At 39.4% G+C, this 17473-nt stretch overlaps 2 protein-coding genes across 3 annotated transcripts in view; one reads left to right on the plus strand and one right to left on the minus strand.

The window, feature by feature from the left end:
• Window positions 1-1976, minus strand: part of babam2 (BRISC and BRCA1 A complex member 2) — a 77915-nt gene extending 75939 nt beyond the window's left edge. Inside the window, exons 1-2 of the mRNA XM_035167147.2 lie at window positions 1862-1976; window positions 1072-1227 (exon numbers count right to left, since the gene is read on the minus strand). Coding sequence (XP_035023038.1) covers window positions 1072-1208 — 137 coding nt within the window. The 5' untranslated portion in view covers window positions 1209-1227; window positions 1862-1976. The remainder of the gene's footprint in view (window positions 1-1071; window positions 1228-1861) is intronic.
• The window catches only part of rbks (ribokinase), a 43137-nt gene that overhangs the window by 3350 nt on the left and 22314 nt on the right, over window positions 1-17473 (plus strand). Inside the window, exons 1-6 of one of the 2 annotated variants that reach the window (XM_035167148.2) lie at window positions 2073-2220; window positions 5119-5180; window positions 12727-12859; window positions 13890-13953; window positions 14396-14458; window positions 15436-15600. In XM_035167148.2, coding sequence (XP_035023039.1) covers window positions 5122-5180; window positions 12727-12859; window positions 13890-13953; window positions 14396-14458; window positions 15436-15600 — 484 coding nt within the window. In that variant the 5' untranslated portion in view covers window positions 2073-2220; window positions 5119-5121. Of the gene's footprint in view, window positions 1-2072; window positions 2221-5118; window positions 5181-12726; window positions 12860-13889; window positions 13954-14395; window positions 14459-15435; window positions 15601-17473 lie in introns of those variants that run through there. The other variant, XM_035167149.2, reaches the window with a different exon arrangement.

Raw genomic sequence — 17473 nt, forward strand, 5'->3', positions numbered from 1 at the left:
ACTGTGTTCTTTACAGCTTCATTACACTGCCTTCTTTTTAGGTCACATCCAGTTTACAACTTACAAGAGATATGATGAACAATAATGTATTTTTGGCACATATGTAATCCAGTGAACTGAAACAAGTATTTTTTAGTGCGATAAATGAAAATGAACTCATAAATAAATAAAGAAACAAACACTACTGAGGCATCTGGTATTTACTTAGAATGAAAGTGAAATGAAATTTTTTAACAAATTTAACTCAGATGTGTTGAGTTCTTAATTTTCGGGTTATTATTTTACATTTTTTAAACATACAGTCCAATAAATGTCCCCTGTCCTTAAAGACAATATCCTCTGTCTTTAAGGACAAAAATTGAAAACAAACTTAAACTGTAGTTTGACATAATTCATTACAATAACCAATATTCATTGAAATTGTCATCCTATCATCCACTACAGCCACATCTATAACAAAGCTGTCATTACAAATATCTCCATTATCCCACTGTATGTGTCAGGGGTTGATATCTGTGAAATTGTAGTAGAAAACATATATGAGATAATACCTAGTTGTAAATGTTATAAGACTGTGTTTATGAACACCTCAAAAATGACTGATGAATATTTTGGTAAGATTAGCGATATAATCCAATCCCTGTGTTTGTAATTATGCTAAAATTGTGCTTTTATAATACCGTTATAACAAATTTATCAGATAAAACGTCCCTTTCCCCATTAAAATGCCAATCTAGCATCTAACATTAATTCAGCAACTGTGGCTTAGTAACTATTAATCATTCCAAACCCCCAAAAATACTGAATTCTCAAAAACTAAGTTGAAATCCATGAACAACGGCCTTGACATACACTTTTTTGGATTGTTATCGATTATATACCTCCTGATATGTTGAGGACTACTGAGGTTCCACACAAAAATACCTTCAAAACGACCCCCTCAAATCTAGTCCTATGTTTACAGGATGTGCCCTACACGTCACCCATCCCACTCGTATTGTTTGGATGCAATGCAAGAGGAAGGATCTTGTGTTTCACGTGGGGGACCTTTAGCACAGAGCTGCACCTCACCCAGTTTTGAGGTCAGTGACACGGAGGCAGTTTGTGGAGTCCAGTCCCACTCGGCCGTTCCTCACCACGCTGCACAGCAAGGGCCGCAGCTCGGGTGAGATCCGGTGCAGTGCGACCTCAGGGGAGATGTTATTCATTGTATCCGCTGTGTGGAGTCTGTGGAGATACAGCGGCACTTTGAGGAAAAAAGCTTTCACGTGATGCATCACAACAATGGTTTACAATACAGAAGCATGCGTTTGTGCTGAACGTTCAGAGGACGTGTGCTACGTCGCGTAGGTCACTTGTATCTGTCATTTCCCGGTGTTGTGGAAATCTTTTGTGTGCGCGTCAGAATCCGTTTCCTGTTTTGCAATTCTAATATTCTGTCGCAAGTTAATTTTTTACGTTTAAAACAATGTCCATTTACCTCAATGTTCCTGGAAGTTTGGGATCATACAATCTTTTAGGGACCAAGAGATGTCATGAGGAGAAATGTATCTATGACAGTTTACTCCTCAATGTTAAATGCCCCATATACTGAGTGAATACATTGTGTGGAAAGGACATAATGTTGCACCACTACACAGCAATGCTCTGCACCTCGGTGACAGTTGATTCATGGGGGATAAGTCTGTTCGCCACAGTTGAATCAGGATGTCAATGCTCGTAAGCTTCGTTTAGTTAGCCACTATTAGCTTACCACAGAATGAGGCGTCAAATTGCCCCAGTTTAAGCTTTTAGCTTTCTCCGAATACAACCTGTTCATTGTTGTGAGTTTAAATACATCACTGAGAGCGTGTTAGAATACCTGAAACAGCAGGAAGTCAGATCATTTGAGCGTTAACTCCAATGTTTACTTCATGCTCTCAAAGTTTCCGGTACATGTTGTTTGGGTCCTTAGGATGGCCCCGCGCTTAGCTGTCTATAATGATGCCTGCTCACACAGTGGGGATTTTTATTCACAGAGTAAAAACATATTCATCTATATATTACTTATAAAGCATGTGTAGTTTGACATAATCATACGATAATGATTTCAATCAACACTCAATGTGTATGCACTGATTTGGTGATGATAACTGGTCTGGCAATGACTACAACGATACCGTCACTGTCTGTGGTGGTTGTTCAGTTTCCCTCTGTGCAGGAACAAAGTTTGATCTGCAGGTAATTACTCTGTCGCATTTCTCAACAACACTCTGATACCGCTCAATGGATCTGACCTAAACTGAGCGGAAACATTTCCCCATTGAGTTGTTTTATTTAATTCGTCAATGATCATGATATGTGAGGAGCTATAAAGCACGAGTGGCTACACACGTAGTCGTGTAGATCGATGTCTACACACGTAGGCGTGATCTGATTCGTCACTTGGACGGTAAAGATTAACATGCAAAGCATATTGCATGGTTTTCATTTATATAGCAGGAGTAAAGCTAGTCTTTAACTCTTAAAAGGTAAATACAGGAAACAATTATTGATTATGTGTTGTGTAAACACAGTGAGGAGGTATAACACATACCTGATCCACCTCTGTTTTATTACATGTTATTGAAGTGTTTGTGAAGTGTAACAAAGCTGGTAATGCAGATAACCCCACTTTTCCTGCTGTAAGAGGCAGGGGTCAACTGTCAATATCTGTTGTTGTAGAAAAAATACAATCATATGTTTTCAACTTGATGTGTTTCAAAACATATCAAGTTGAGGCTGTTAAAACACTGTGTTCCACCAAAGAAATGACTGCCCATGAGCATTTTGGCAAGATTATAGGAGGCATTCATCAACATACTTTTTGGGCCGTACCATCACAGATCTTAATGAAATTCGCTGCTCACAAAGAAGAGTTTAAATCCACAACCTTCACTCAGGAGCAGAAATCACTCTTTAAACCTAAAAGGAAACAATAATGCGACATTTATCTTATATAATTGATATTGATTTAGATGAACAATCTTATCTTGATGTATTTTTTTCATATCATTTATCCATAAGATTCCTTTATTGTCACAATATGTCACAAATTAGTTCCACAAGTGCACTCACACATGAAAGACAGTGAAGGATATGCATCAACAATGTAACACAGCATTATTCATAAGGTTATGTATTTTTAATTATGATACTTGTAAAAGGTAATAAAGTACCCATTTTAAGTGACAAAGTACTATCTTAAGCACTGTAATTATGTAAGTGAGTTTATTATTAGGTTATATGCCCATATACAATATTTGCTTTCTTTCTTGTAAACAAATATATTGATTTAGCCAAAATAAATTGTATAATACCTGATTTTTATGTGTACAACTACAATGTTACAAAATGTTTGGCAAACAGAGTGGACAGGTTTTACACAGACAAAAACGTCTGAGGTTTAATGTGAATCGTCACCTAATATGTGTTAATTCTGCATAAACAGAATAGCTTGTCTTTAATAAAGTAAAATCAGAAATGAGGACAAAGCCACAAAAAATGTCTGGGTACCGGCAGTAAGACCAGTGATGTTTCCGATGAGAGCAGCTGGTGTGATTCATAACTGGGAATTTCCACCGTCCTGGGAGTGATTCACAATAACTCTTAAAGTAGCAGGGGAAAGACAGCAACGGTAAAATAGGTTCAGTTATCATCCAATCATCACTGATGCAATTCAATCAATGACATGAGGGACTGATTTATTTGTTTGACATTCAGATAGTGTAGTTTTCTTATTTATTAAAATGGTAAGACAAATATGACACTGACACCTTTTACAATCTAGGTGTGTGTGTGTGTGTGTGTGTGTGTGTGTGTGTGTGTGTGTGTGTGTGTGTGTGTGTGGGTGTGTGTAATAGGAGTGGGGGTAGAATGACTGTAAAAGAGGTATTCTGTGATTATAGTCATTATCTGAACTTCTGAAAAGCATTTTTCAATATTTATGGTCATATCATTGTAATAACAATCATTATCCTGTTAAGACTCGACTGTGTAGTCAGACGTAGGGAGAATGTGTAATCTTAGAAGTTTCTTTTAGATGAGTCCAACAACATTTCCCTCTGAATTTCTTCTGCTGGCAACCCACTGAATCCACAGAGTGCAACTTTGATTTGCATTTAGATTAAACTGTGTAAACGTATGAGAGAGTCGTTTTAGAGCATGCTCTGTTCAATTAGTCCCGAAAATGTCGGTGACAACTCTTTAATCATCACTTCACTCATTCATTTGACTCATACAGTCAAGTGTTTTTTGCCTGAGGCTGAGTGGAACCTCTGGTTAAGCTAAAGCTAATGTGAATTGGTTAAACACATTTGACATTAAGCTGTATGTGCTAACACTTCTCCGGGTTGGTCAGCCACTGTGTGATAATTGAGCTTCAAAACTCAACAAGCGAGGGAGAATCTTAAAAGGGCTCCCTGCTGTTTCCAGTGATTGGACAATGCAGATCTCATAATGTTCTCCTTCAGTGGAGATGTGGAGGGTTCTAGGCTGGTTTTTCCCTTTCCTGCAGAGGGAAGACAATATGCTGCGAGATGTAGGAGAGAGAATTGAGCCATCCTACAGCCAGCGGCCAGGCTTTCCAAGTCTTCCACTGCCTAGGAAGAGATTTGAGGAGATTAACACACTAGCATTAGCTTCGATACAAGCCGAGGATTGAATTAATTAAAGACTTTGCTGGGCTGCAGTGTTCACGTGGTGTAGCATTGAAATGCCTCCACCCTTCTTCCACCCCCAATAAGATTGGAACCTGTCCAACTTAGCCAGCGATGAATGCTCTATTTTTACCTTCGTTCCTTGTTTCACTTGAGCTCATGCTAATGTGGGAGATAAATAATATCAAGTGATTTTTGTTTGGCGGCTGTAGGGAAACTAGTTTCCATATTTTGCCTGAAATGCCCCTGAGGAGTCTGTCGTGCTTTAGATTGTGTCCTCGTTTATGAATAGGTTTCCACAGGAAAAGCTGGATGAATGTTGAGAAATTCAAGAGTCTCCTAAATCATCAACAAATAATCCAAATTGAATTCTTGAAGATATGTCATGCCTGGAAATGAGTGCTGTAACCATAGAAATAACACAAATCTGTGTCTTAATCAGATCATGACCGACGAGGCTTACGATGTGATGGTGGTTGGGTCCTGTATGACTGACTTAGTGAGGTGAGTAAATTTATCCCTTATTTAACCTTGTCTCCTGAACAAGATGAGTAAGTGTATCAAGCTGTGTCAGTATCCACTGTGCTCTTTCAAATAACCTTAGAGCAACCTTATATTTTCTGAGAAGGTAGAGCAGAACATTTTGAGCTAAATCTGGTTCAGGAAACTCCTCTGCTTCCTCAGGTAGGCCCAACAGGAAGCTGCACATTGGGCAAATCTTCATTGCCATATTAGGACATGTGTTTTAAAAATGTTAAGCAGAGTTTCTCAACATCTGTGTGAGGTTATGTCAAAGGGGCTGGGAGATGTTTCTAAGATAGATTTGTTTGATTTATTGTTGGTAATAAATGCATTAAATTGTTTTTTAAATGTGTAATAATCTGTGTATAATCATCTCTAAAAAATATTTTTAATATTTCACTATTTAAGGACCATTGATCGTTTTTTCAACCCTGTGGTTTTCACAGCTAAAATGTCCAGAGATGAACATGAAGGATCAAGAGATTATTTAAGGGATACGAAAAAAGTCAAATCATTTTCTCAAGTTTATGCCTATAACATAACTTCAATTGCAACTGGAAAATTCCAAGTTAAACTTTTAAAAGATGTCCACACATGTTATGAACGGTCACAGCTGGAAATTGCTTAGTTTTAAAGGGCCACTGATACAAGAAAATTTGAAATCTTGTTTTAACTGATACAGTTTTACTTTTGGGGCACTTTCACAAACTGTATATAAAGATGGACGACATGGCAGCTCCCAAAAAGTAAATCCAAAGCATCTAGATCACCACCTGGTGACTGATTGCAAAACTGGTCATAAAGTTCACCTCCTCCAAGTTAGTGGAGGGACATGGATGAAATTAAAACGTCAGGTTTCTGTCATTTAAGGTCGTTCTTATCACACTGACATATGATCAAGTCAAGAATTTGGTTTGAATTAGTTATTTTGTTATGAAAACGGGGTAAAACACCATGATTGACAGCTAAGACTGACTCATGATTGGTCGATTGGATGAAGTTGACTTTAATACCGTGGCTCTTACCCTACTGCAGAGCTTTTGGCTCCAAATGCGCAAGATGGCCTACATAGTGGGAGGAAGAGATGTGTAATCCATCTTTATATACAGTCTATGGTTAGCCTCATCCTAAAAGCCTTTATCTCTTTTATTTTTTTAAATTACAATGAATTTCAAGTGGTAAATCTGCCATTATCATTGCAAACTGTATTATGTCCTGCATGAGGATAGAAAGTACAACAAGCATAGCAACAGTAAGAGGGGTGGGGCGTAGCTATCAGTTGTCTATGTCTTTGTCTTTATTTCCCTTAATTATTTTTAACCTCCACAACCACTCTTTTCCTTCATGGGTTTTATTTAGGCTTATGGAAAATATGCCATAAGGGCTGATGGGTGTTTTCCATCGTGGTTTGAAAAGGACAACGCAGTCCTGTCTGCACAAGAATAGAGGAAGTGGTCTAAAGATAGATGAAGCTGCTGCATTTCAGTACTTGAGGACTAAAAGCCCAAAATGCCGTGGTGAACATCTAAAGTGTAATGGTCCAAAAGATTAGGGCCATTAGGCCTAAAAATGAATCTGTTTGGTAAATCCATTGAATTTGAAAACAATTCGTTTTTCGGGATACTAAAGCTGCTGTTAATGGAATTTAAGGTTGCAGATTGTAAATCAAATCATTGGTGTCATCACTGACAGATAATTTGGGTGTGATCATCATACCATGATGAGGATTCAAAAGAAGTGTGGTGATGATGTGGTCTAATCACCGCTTACTGAAATGTCAGTGTTGCATCATCTTTTTACACAGTAAATTTGTTAAGCCAAGTACGATCCATTCCCACAAATCTTTAGTCATCAACTCAAGCACAATGGGTGAGTGTAAAACAATATCTCACTGTCATTTACCATAACCCTGAATGACACAATCTCAAAAGACACACAAAGTAAATATAGTGTCAAAAATCTTCATGGGCTCCAGCCAACTAAATGTCATCTGTCAGCGTAAAGAAATGTGTTTGCTTAGCTCATGGGACAGTTTTGTCATACAGAAAACAATTGACACCTGGGCGTCAGCAAACTGACATCTGAATAAACGCAATCTGTGCTGCAGGTTGAAATCTTTAATGGCATTTATGCAGGAGCGCACACTTTTAGTTTGTGCAAACAGTTGCACACGTCTTCACTTATCAAAAACATATGCCTTCTCCACTGGGTTTTTTTTGGGGGGGGGGAAGCATTTATTTTGGTGCTCATTAGCAATTCAACCAATGACTCTCTGCTTTGAAGGGCAGGAGTTGTCAATTAAAACCTTAACAAGCTAGCGGGAAATGGCCTGTTTTTGGCAAGTGTGTGTGTGTGTTGGGTTGGGGCTTTTTGGATGGAGGTCAGAATGCGGATAGGGGAGGGTAGTTGGAATACATTCGCAGCCCTTCAAAGTGACATGCATGGCTTTGAAGTTAGAAATCCAGTTGTCTTGAAAAGCCAGTGTTTGGGTGGTGGTACAGTTCTACTGACAGACAGTGGAGGAATGAGTACACACACACACACACACACACACACGTTCTGTCTCTCTCTGCTCCAGTCGTACTGGATAAACTCTCAGATGTAACACAGATCTCTCTACTGTTTTCTTATAATTGTATCGGTCAGGCTGTCCAGCGAACTGTGCTGTTATTTTTACAGCATGTTGTTTGGTGGGTTGTATTAAATTATGTGAGGAAGAGCACAGCTTCCCAAGCTTTCAACTCTTTCTTCTCAAAGCCATACAGTGCCCCCTACTGCCACAGCTTCCTGAGTGGAGACACTTTTCACCTGCTGGTTGAAACCTGTTTCTAATTTCAGGGGTCATAAATCATAGAATTTCATATATTCATATTTCTTTGTTTAATTGTTTCTTAAAGGATCCCTCAGTACATAAGGCCAGTTACCAACATTTAGTATTTGCTTCTATTCAATCATCAAAAATCCTAAATTATAAAATCAATTCAAAGGTTGGTTCCGACTTCTCAAATATCAATATTTGAAGTTTTTTAATACTCCTCATCTTTGGGTTTAGGACTGTTAGTTTAATTTGAAAAAAAAATATGGCCTCTGGGAAGTTATGGTTGGATTTCTTTTCTTTTCTTTTTCTTTTTTTTCCTTTTGCAATTTTGTGACATTTTATGGAGCGAATGATGAATCAGTGCATCTAGAAAATAATCAGTAAATTATCCAATACTGAAAATGTTGGTTAGTTGCGTGCATTGTAGCTGCAGTGTTTAACTCTTAAATGCTCACTACTAAATATATGTAAATTACTTTGCAGACCATTTTTAAGTGCAGTAGTTCCCAGTCTGAAACCATTCAAATGAAAGGGATGTCGACTGGCAACGCCTTCTTCAAAACACTTTAGTGACCATACCGCATGTTTTTCCCTTCTTAAGTTGTTTTACTGTGTTTGTATAAAAAAAAAAACATGTCTTATATTTCTTCTGCGATATTCTATAATATGAGAGCTCAATTTGGCAACATCTTCTGTAAACTAAAAAACATTAAACAAAGCTATGATGTTTAATACGTTGAAAAGTGGCTGATTTGATCTCCCGAGATACACTGCATGCTGTTCCTGACCATCGAGGGAAAAATGGCAGACATGCACATGGCTCCAACTACTGCTCTGACCACACAAAACTAAACGCCCACGTGCTACTCTGACACTGCACCTCTTGTTAGCAAAGGAGCTGACAGTGTCCAAATACGGTGTGCTGTGGACCTGCCCTTTGTTAAGTCCCCTCACCTTGTCCTGTTTCACTGGAGCTTCCCCTGCAGAGACCCTCATGGACGAGGGAAATTATACTAGATGAAAACAAATGGACTTCATGGAGTTGGAAAAAGTACTTGCTGGAGTAAAAAATTAGCTGGTTGCTATCACAATATAACTGTTTTTTTTGTGTTCAGTGTTTTTTTGTTTGTGCATAAGCTTGAGCTCAGCCTTTGGTCTTATGTTGACATTGGAGGTTGTGTTCAGAACCGGAAAGACTAGCACTTGTTCCAACTTCAAGGAAAACAGCGTTTCAATTTGTTTTTGTCCTCCTCTACTTCCCCTTGCTGCTCACCAGCAGCTGAGGAATGGCTTTAATAGAAACGGAGGGGACGGAAACGAGAGCGGCAGCCTTAAAGCAAACACTTCACGTCACGGAACACCTGCGTTGGACTTTTGGTTCCGTGGGAGAAAACGCAACATTGGCGCATAGCTGCCCTGTTTGTTTGGTGCACTCACCACAGACAACAATAGTCAAGTGTCTCTCTGGGAATGAAGAAACGTGGGTGGGTTTATTTAAGAATTTGGAAATCTGTTTATCTTACCTGCCAGTTTTCCGGCTTCAGGTGGCTGTCGGCCAAGAAGTGGAGTCATTAGGTAAAAACCTTGTGCTGTCAGTTAGACAAAAGGTTGTGCTATGAATATCTTAATAGTTGTCATCATGAACATTCAAATGTCAAGGCCAATCCTGGCAAACAGCACATCAGTTTCCTGGGCATTTTATAAATATAGAAGTGTATTGTACTAATTACTAAACTTTTAAGCTGTTGGTGAGATATATTTTTTGAAATACTATCTTGGATGTTCAGACTCTCAGCAGGAAAGCAAATAAGCTTATTTACCAACACGTGTTAGTGCTCCTTTCAGCAACTCTGCATATTTAAGCTCCAACAAGAAAAATGCTTGTTTGAAGAACCCATCTCTCAATTACTGGGATGGCTCCTGTTGTACTTTGTAATATCACTTGCTGATGCACAGCATCCAAAAGCAGATAAAACCTAAAAAATAATTAAGGTATAACATCTTATTCTACCAAAATTTAAATGTGTTGCTTGTTAATCAGATTGTATCTGTCCTTTGTTAAGTAACATCATCCATGAAGTAATGTCTATTTCAGGGAGGCAAAGCAACAATGAAGGAAATGATTCAGACCTTTAAATGGCTGATATGATTTACTTGCTTTTCTTATGAGATTTAGACAATTAATAACCTTCCCATAGAGACTACTGCCAGTTCCTACTGTGAATAGGAAACAGCTAGCCTGGATTTGTCCAAAATTGACAAATCCGTAAGTCAGCACTTCTAATTAGCTAATTAGCGTGTTTTATATTTTTTGGTCGATGCATATGAAAACAGAAGGTACAAACATTTTGTCTGTACATTTAGTGTTTCGTTTTTTTGGGGGGGTGGTTAAGTGTCTGTGTGTCGTCCGGAGTTGGAGTTTTATCATCACAACGAGCCGGACAACCTTGAACTCGTGCTAAACAACTGAGCTGGTGAAAAGTCAGCAGAATGTCCAAAGGAGCTGATGTGAGAACACACCAGGAGATCCTACACAGAATTCACTGCGAGTGAGTGGGTGTGTTGATGAAGTTTCATGAGACAGATGCAAAAATGAAAAAACGAAACGAAAACAAATATCTGCAAATGAAATAGCGGTGACATACACGGAGAAGACACCGACAAAGATGTCAAGAGAGCTTTTGGTGTGGAATTAATACGTTATGTCCTAGACAGGTCACCAGTCTTTGTCAGTGGACCTTTTTTTGTCTTTGCTGTATTTTTCTGTTTTGAGTGTCGTCTTTGTTGTTTATTTTGCATTGTGTTGTTGTTGTTGCTGAGACGTTTTCTGTCTTTGCGTTTCTACAGTTTTTTAGCCAAACTGTTACTGCATAGTCTATCATCTTAGTGATATATAATGTATGTGGAAAAAAGTAAAAACAAACAGCCTCCAAAACATAAAATACATTTATAAATATATAGATAGATAGATTACTTTATTGATCCCCGGAGGGAAATTAAATTGTCTTAGCAGCCGGTTATATCAAAATACAATAAAATACAAGGTAAAAATACAGCAAAAAGGAAAAGCAAATACTCAAGTCCCATACACACTTAAAATATTACAGTATAAGAGATTAAATAAATAAGATGCAAAGGAAGATATGATTCTGGTGAAATTATGATAATGTTAATTATAATAATAATGACAAAAATGTTAATATTATTAACGTTATTATTGTTAACGTTATCATTTCATCAGTATGTTATCACCACTATTCTTTGCACACCAGGGTCACGTCTTCCTGTGCAGCATTGTGCGTGCAAGCACATCTTTTCCACCAAAAGTCACAGCGGTTACACAGACAGGAAAAATTTAGTTAGACAGCTGCATCAAGGAGCAGAATAGGTAATATGTGTGTGAATGTGTGTGTGTGCGTATTTACATGTGTACAACCTTTGTTCCGTTTCCTTCTCACCACATTTTACCCTCGCTGACCCTACATCCTGTTATAGCTTCGGGCATTTAAGTGTTTTTTTCACACGCCGGTGCAAAAACAGACTTTTATAACCACCTCCAGTGTTTGCCACCGGCGTCTCAGTTACTGGAAATCCTGGGATTGAGTGAACTTACTGTAATAGCACACCTGCCACAAACACACTGTGTCTCTCTCACACACACACACACACATACACATACACACACAGGCATAAAAAGAGCAACAGCAGGGTGAAAAACAAGTTTATGACAACATTTTGCCATCCGCAACCCGTTGGCCTTGGGCAGTGCTGGTCTGGGGCCAGACCACAGCTTCTTGACGTATGGTATGAAACTGTTTCTAGCCCCCCCCCACTTCACACAACCCCATGTTACTCACCACCATCCTGGCTCTGTGATTGGAGGAATCAGGGAACAGACAGGTCCTCCTCAGGGTATACCACCTGTGGCATGTCAACCTTGAGGGGAGGGGCAGGACTTAACCTAACCCCGATGACTCAGGCATTACTGGTGTGGCCAGTGTCAAGTTGAGACATCTGTTGGCTTTGCTGGTTGCATCATTTGTGAATTTGGAGACACTTTTATATCGGGTATATCTACCCGAATGTTTGGATAAAACATCTACCCTACTTTTTATAGTGGTGCGGAAATATTTGACTCCATTTTCAGTTTATTTTTTTTGTGTTATCTGTTTGTGTTTTGAAAGCGGATGTTATATTTAAGTGTGAGAAATGGCACAGGGGAAAAACATTCAAGGAGAAAAGTTCCCTATGCCCAATGCGGAAAGGTTTTCTTTGTTGACCTCTCAGTGAAAGACCTTCACATGACCAAAAGATACAATCCTCTGCAGACTCCACACAAGACTCTTGTTTGTGTGTGTTTAAGCACATTTTTCCAGGGATAAATAAATAGCTTAACCGGGGAAGGTTCGGCCCTGAAGGGTTGTCTTCACATTTTGACATCTCCCTTTACTCCTTGGTTTCAATGCAGAACACTCGCAGTGCCAAAAAAAGCAAAAACATTCAAAGTTTGATGGAGGATGTTCAAACTTTTGTCTGCAGTGTGAAGAACTGTTGAGGTGAATTAAAGCAAATTACAATTAAAAATTCAGGCAAATAATTCCTTTATGAAGAGGACACATTCTTTTTGTGTTCCCTAAATCCCATGAGGTTCTTTTTGTCAATGCTACAAAATCGTGCTCACATTTTTGTTTTTTGTTTCTTTTTCCTCAGCCAAGCACCAAGGTTACCCAAACCAGGAGAAACCATCCATGGTCACAAGTTCTTCATTGGCTTTGGAGGAAAGGGTGCCAACCAGTGCATTCAGGCTGCCAGACTGGGGGCCAAAACCGCCATGGTCTGCAAGGTACCACAGCTGCAATCATACGCTGCTGATGTGCTGTATCAGTTTGTGTTGGAGTGTTTGTTCATTTGCATCTTAGCTCAAATATGTGTGTCTGTAGAAAAAAAGTATTTTTTGCTCGTCTAACCTTTGGCTTAGCCGCGTCTTACTCAGTAAGAATAATCAGCTATCAGCTACAACAGTCCACCAACTAGTTAGCAACTCCTCAAAACCTTATAGCTTCATTCACACTTTTCATTTCACCACATCAACTCTTTGTGCCTCATTTTCTCTTGATCAATACCATACCGCATGCAAACGCCCACCCACGCTTGCGCGCCTTCAAACAAGGCTATTCCCATACCATACAACCCAGTGTCTCCAATCACTAAGCTTAGTGTGGCCTTTCAACCTGAGCACTAACGCACCAAAGCCCCACCTCTGTCAGAACAAAGAGGCCCGATCGATAACAACCCAGTGCGCAAGGAGCTCTCCGGGCATGGGGAGAACCCAAAAATAGACAACCCGGGCTTGTCAAAAACATCCAAGACAGAATGCCGCTCTTCAAAGAGAATGGGGCCAAGCAGCCAATACCAGTCCAACCAGCTATCACAGGCAGCTAGAAGTGCCCGCATTTTGGCACGTTTTTTGAAAAGCGTGGGTTCGAAGTAGGCGCCTCGGGGCAAGGTGGGGACCCCTTCCACAACCCAAAGTAGCTACAGATGTGGACATCCCAGTGCGGATCAGGGGATGTGTGGAAGGAGGGAAAGAAAACGATAGCGAGGTGGGCATGAGGAGGCGTGAAGGCGGGGTTATCTTGTCTTCAAGGCTTGGCGCAGCTGGTCGTGTGTTTGCGCGTGTGTGCGTTTGTTGACTTTGTGTGTTCGTCTTTGCACATTTCGGCGGCGGCACCATGCCAGTATTCTGGCAGGGCACAGGAAATCCAACCCAACTGAGATTTGAGTATACCACTTTTCAAAAGTTGCCGCTAACCAAGTCTGACCCCGCTTGATACTCTCTTTGTTGTAATCGTTTTGCCTTCAATGTTTTCTAGGTTGGTAAAGACTTCTTTGGAGACAATTACATCCAGAATTTCAAGGACAATGGCGTACACACAGGTAAGATGGATTTCCTCTGTGCTTCACATGCTAAATTGGTTCCCATTTTCATGTTGCACGACGCAAGGTTTTTTTAGTCTGCATTTTGTTGATTCTTACTCAGCTACTCAAGGCTATTTGATAGTCTGGAAAGTCTGTCTATTGTTGTTGTCACTGATTCAAACCATTTGAATTAGTTTAAATTAAAGTTTTCAAAAGTTCAGTTTCACCACATTCCAGATGTTTGTGGCCTCTCTCATTATAGCCAAAAGACAGTGACCTGATCTAAAAGCACTCAACAGTGATTATGTTATGACTTTTTGTTTTTAGAGGTGTGTTTCATTAAAGTTGGACTCAGCTACAACGTCATGGCAGAAGAGCAACAAACTTTTTTCTGCAGGAAAGGCAAATATTGGAAGTTTTCAAACTGATTCTTTCTTTTCATATTTCCTCTCCATCTCAGACTTTGTAGGGCAGACATCTGACGCAGCCACAGGGGCTGCCTCCATCATCGTAAACGATGCAGGTAAATGTTTTGTACAACATCGTACATTTAGGTCATTTAAATGGTTGCATGGTGGGCACACTTAACCAAAGAGCATGTGTGGTAAGTCCACTATTTCTGGCTATTACACACATGCACACGCGCTGTACACAGTTCCACCATTGACTCACTGCTCAAGTGACTGTAATCACCACACACACACACACACACACACACACACACACACACACACACACACACACACACACACACACACATTCATGAGCATAAATGCTTAAGTGCACCAAACCATGCTGGGTAGCCACAGGTTCAATCTGCTACAGGCCAAGTCGTTCACACAGTGAGCAATTTCTGTCAAGTACATGACATATGATGGCGCATTGTGGGATTCTCAACACTTATTTTTTTCAATTAAAATTAAAATGAAATAAATGTGTCTATATAACACGTGAAGGTCATTAATATAATTGATATGATGAATAGAGTATACAGTATATATATATTTACTAAATATAATATATTAGCCTATATTACCAGGTATTAAAGTAATTTTAGCAATCACATGAATGTCACAGTTCAGTTGTGAGACAAAACACATGTCTTTAAGACAGATGGTTTAGGTTGGAGAGGAGCCATCTGACACTTATTTATGTAATAATAACAATTATAATAATAATAGTAATAATCAATATTGTGTTTATTACATTGTATATATATAATCTGTGTTATACACTATATTATTATTATAATGACACATATATTATATCAATAAATTATATTCATAAACCCTTTGACACTTTATACACTAAACAGGTGCAGAATAATGCATAAAAAGTACTAATCCCCAAATGTCACTATGCCGTCGGTCACCACAGTTTATAACGTAAATGCTCAATTTAATACCAAATATGGACTTTGTATTTCCCATAGAATCTCACATTGACCACATAGCTGTTGTCGTTTCTTCTCACGTCTCTTTTTTCCCTGTCCATGGTCAGGTGAGAACGTCATTGTGATCGTGGCCGGTGCCAACTTGCTGCTGGGCAGTGAGGAGCTACAGGACGCTCTTCCAGCCATCAGTCATGCAAAAGTACTGGTGTGCCAGCTGGAGATCAGTACCAAGACTTCCTTATCTGCACTACGCATGGCTCAGGAAAACAAAGGTCAGTGAGTGTCTCTGTTCTGTGTGTGGTGGTGTGTCAGAAACCCATGTGCAGGTCCTTATGAGGCTGTGAAGTTACTCTCATAAAATACAGAACAGGAAGAAACATTTGCATCCCAGTGACTGTGATTTGTTTTTTAAAGGATCGGTCACTCCTTTGTTTGACCATAGAACAAATATGTCTACAGTATATAGTTCAACTTTGTAATTTTGGGTGGAAACATACATGTGCCTCATTTACGTCAAAATTATTGGGTACATGCAGGTCTTTTAAACACTGTTGAACCTGCTAATAAAAGGCAATTGACTCCTTTCACGATGCCAGTTGAGTAGTTTGCCTTTCAGTTTTTTTCACCCTGGTGAGAAAAATCGCTGTTGCACATCAGTGGAAAAAGTGCAGCGTCAGCATCTAGATTGCCAGAACAAAGAAATACAAGAAGAAATTTGCACATTCACCCGAGTGCCTTGTTTCCATCTCTGCTGATCACAGCCAGAGCCGATAAAAACCTTTGTCAACTGCAGAGTCATTTGACCCCCGAGTTAAGTCCGATTTTAGCGATTCACATTGAGATTGGGTCCTGAAATCCAGTGCCAATATTTATATTTGTACATGTTAAGTATACTTTAAACAGTTAACATGATACATTTCAACTTGCCATAGGAATAAAGACACTGCTCGTATTGTCGACCGCCATTTTGTGCTTTTTGTTTTGTTTAGGCACTGGAACCATTTTAAAAGTATTGATTAAGCTAATTAATTATTGAAACAAACTCAAAGGATACCCAAACCTGATTTACTTCGCACAGGAAAGCCAGATGTTATCAGTGGGTGTTTGTGGGTAATGTGACCTGTGAAAAAGGGGCTTTACTATAGTCCTCTTCTTCTTCCTCTGTTACACAAATCCCAAACAGCAGTGAAGAATATAGTTTTCTGTTATTGAGTATTGAAAGACTATTTGTCAAACTATTTGACTGTGATGGCAGATAAGAATCTAAATGTTTTAGGTTTTGGTGGTGAGGGAACTCCTTTCTCTACATTCTACTTGGGCTTGAAATGGTTAAAGTTTGTTCTACAAGTGAGAACAGCCGTTGTGGTAAATGTGGATTCACTGTGGTGCAATGGAGCCCAATGGTGACGCAGTAAGAAAATGTGTCCAAAAAAATTGATCAAATATGCAGTTGAAACTTCTCAAACCACTTCTGCAATATAATCCACTGCTCTGTTGGCCATCTGTGTGTTCAGTACGCTCCAAACCCTCATACATTTGCCAAAACCTATGACCGCAAACACTGCATCTCGCTTAATCCTCATGCACGACACTGTTGAGCCCGCTCCTCTTTGACCAGTGGCGCTGTCCAAGCTCACTCATTGCCTCTCTCTCCACTGCACTTTGGTTGAGTTTATTGTGGTGAATTTAAAACCCTTCTTGTTGTGACCACTCTCGTGTGACCTGTAGATTTTGGTGACAAACGTTAGCCAGTGCTGGGAAACTTACCAGCAGCAGGAGATGTTGCAGAGGATTCATCGCAAGCGAGTGGGTGTGTTGATGACATTTCCAACAAGCGACAGATGCAAACATTTTAAAAATATTCGTAGAAGACAGACAAATACGTCAAGACAGACATCTTCCAGAGTTCATTTCTGATAACCGCTTATGTGTTGCTGTATAACTGACATAACACTTTATGACTCTTCTTTACGCCTCATACCACAGATAAACATTTGTGATAAAATATTGCTTCATGCCGACCGAGTAAAGAGAATCTGAATCGAAAATGTAATCGCCATCTGTGGCCACACTGGCTGCTGTTCAGGGTAGTTTACAGAACCTCCCTTTAAATGTGGTTTATTAAACCTGCACATACCTCAATAC

This window comes from Hippoglossus stenolepis, chromosome 10 (genome assembly GCF_022539355.2).
Source record: "Hippoglossus stenolepis isolate QCI-W04-F060 chromosome 10, HSTE1.2, whole genome shotgun sequence".
Lineage (NCBI taxonomy): Eukaryota > Metazoa > Chordata > Actinopteri > Pleuronectiformes > Pleuronectidae > Hippoglossus > Hippoglossus stenolepis.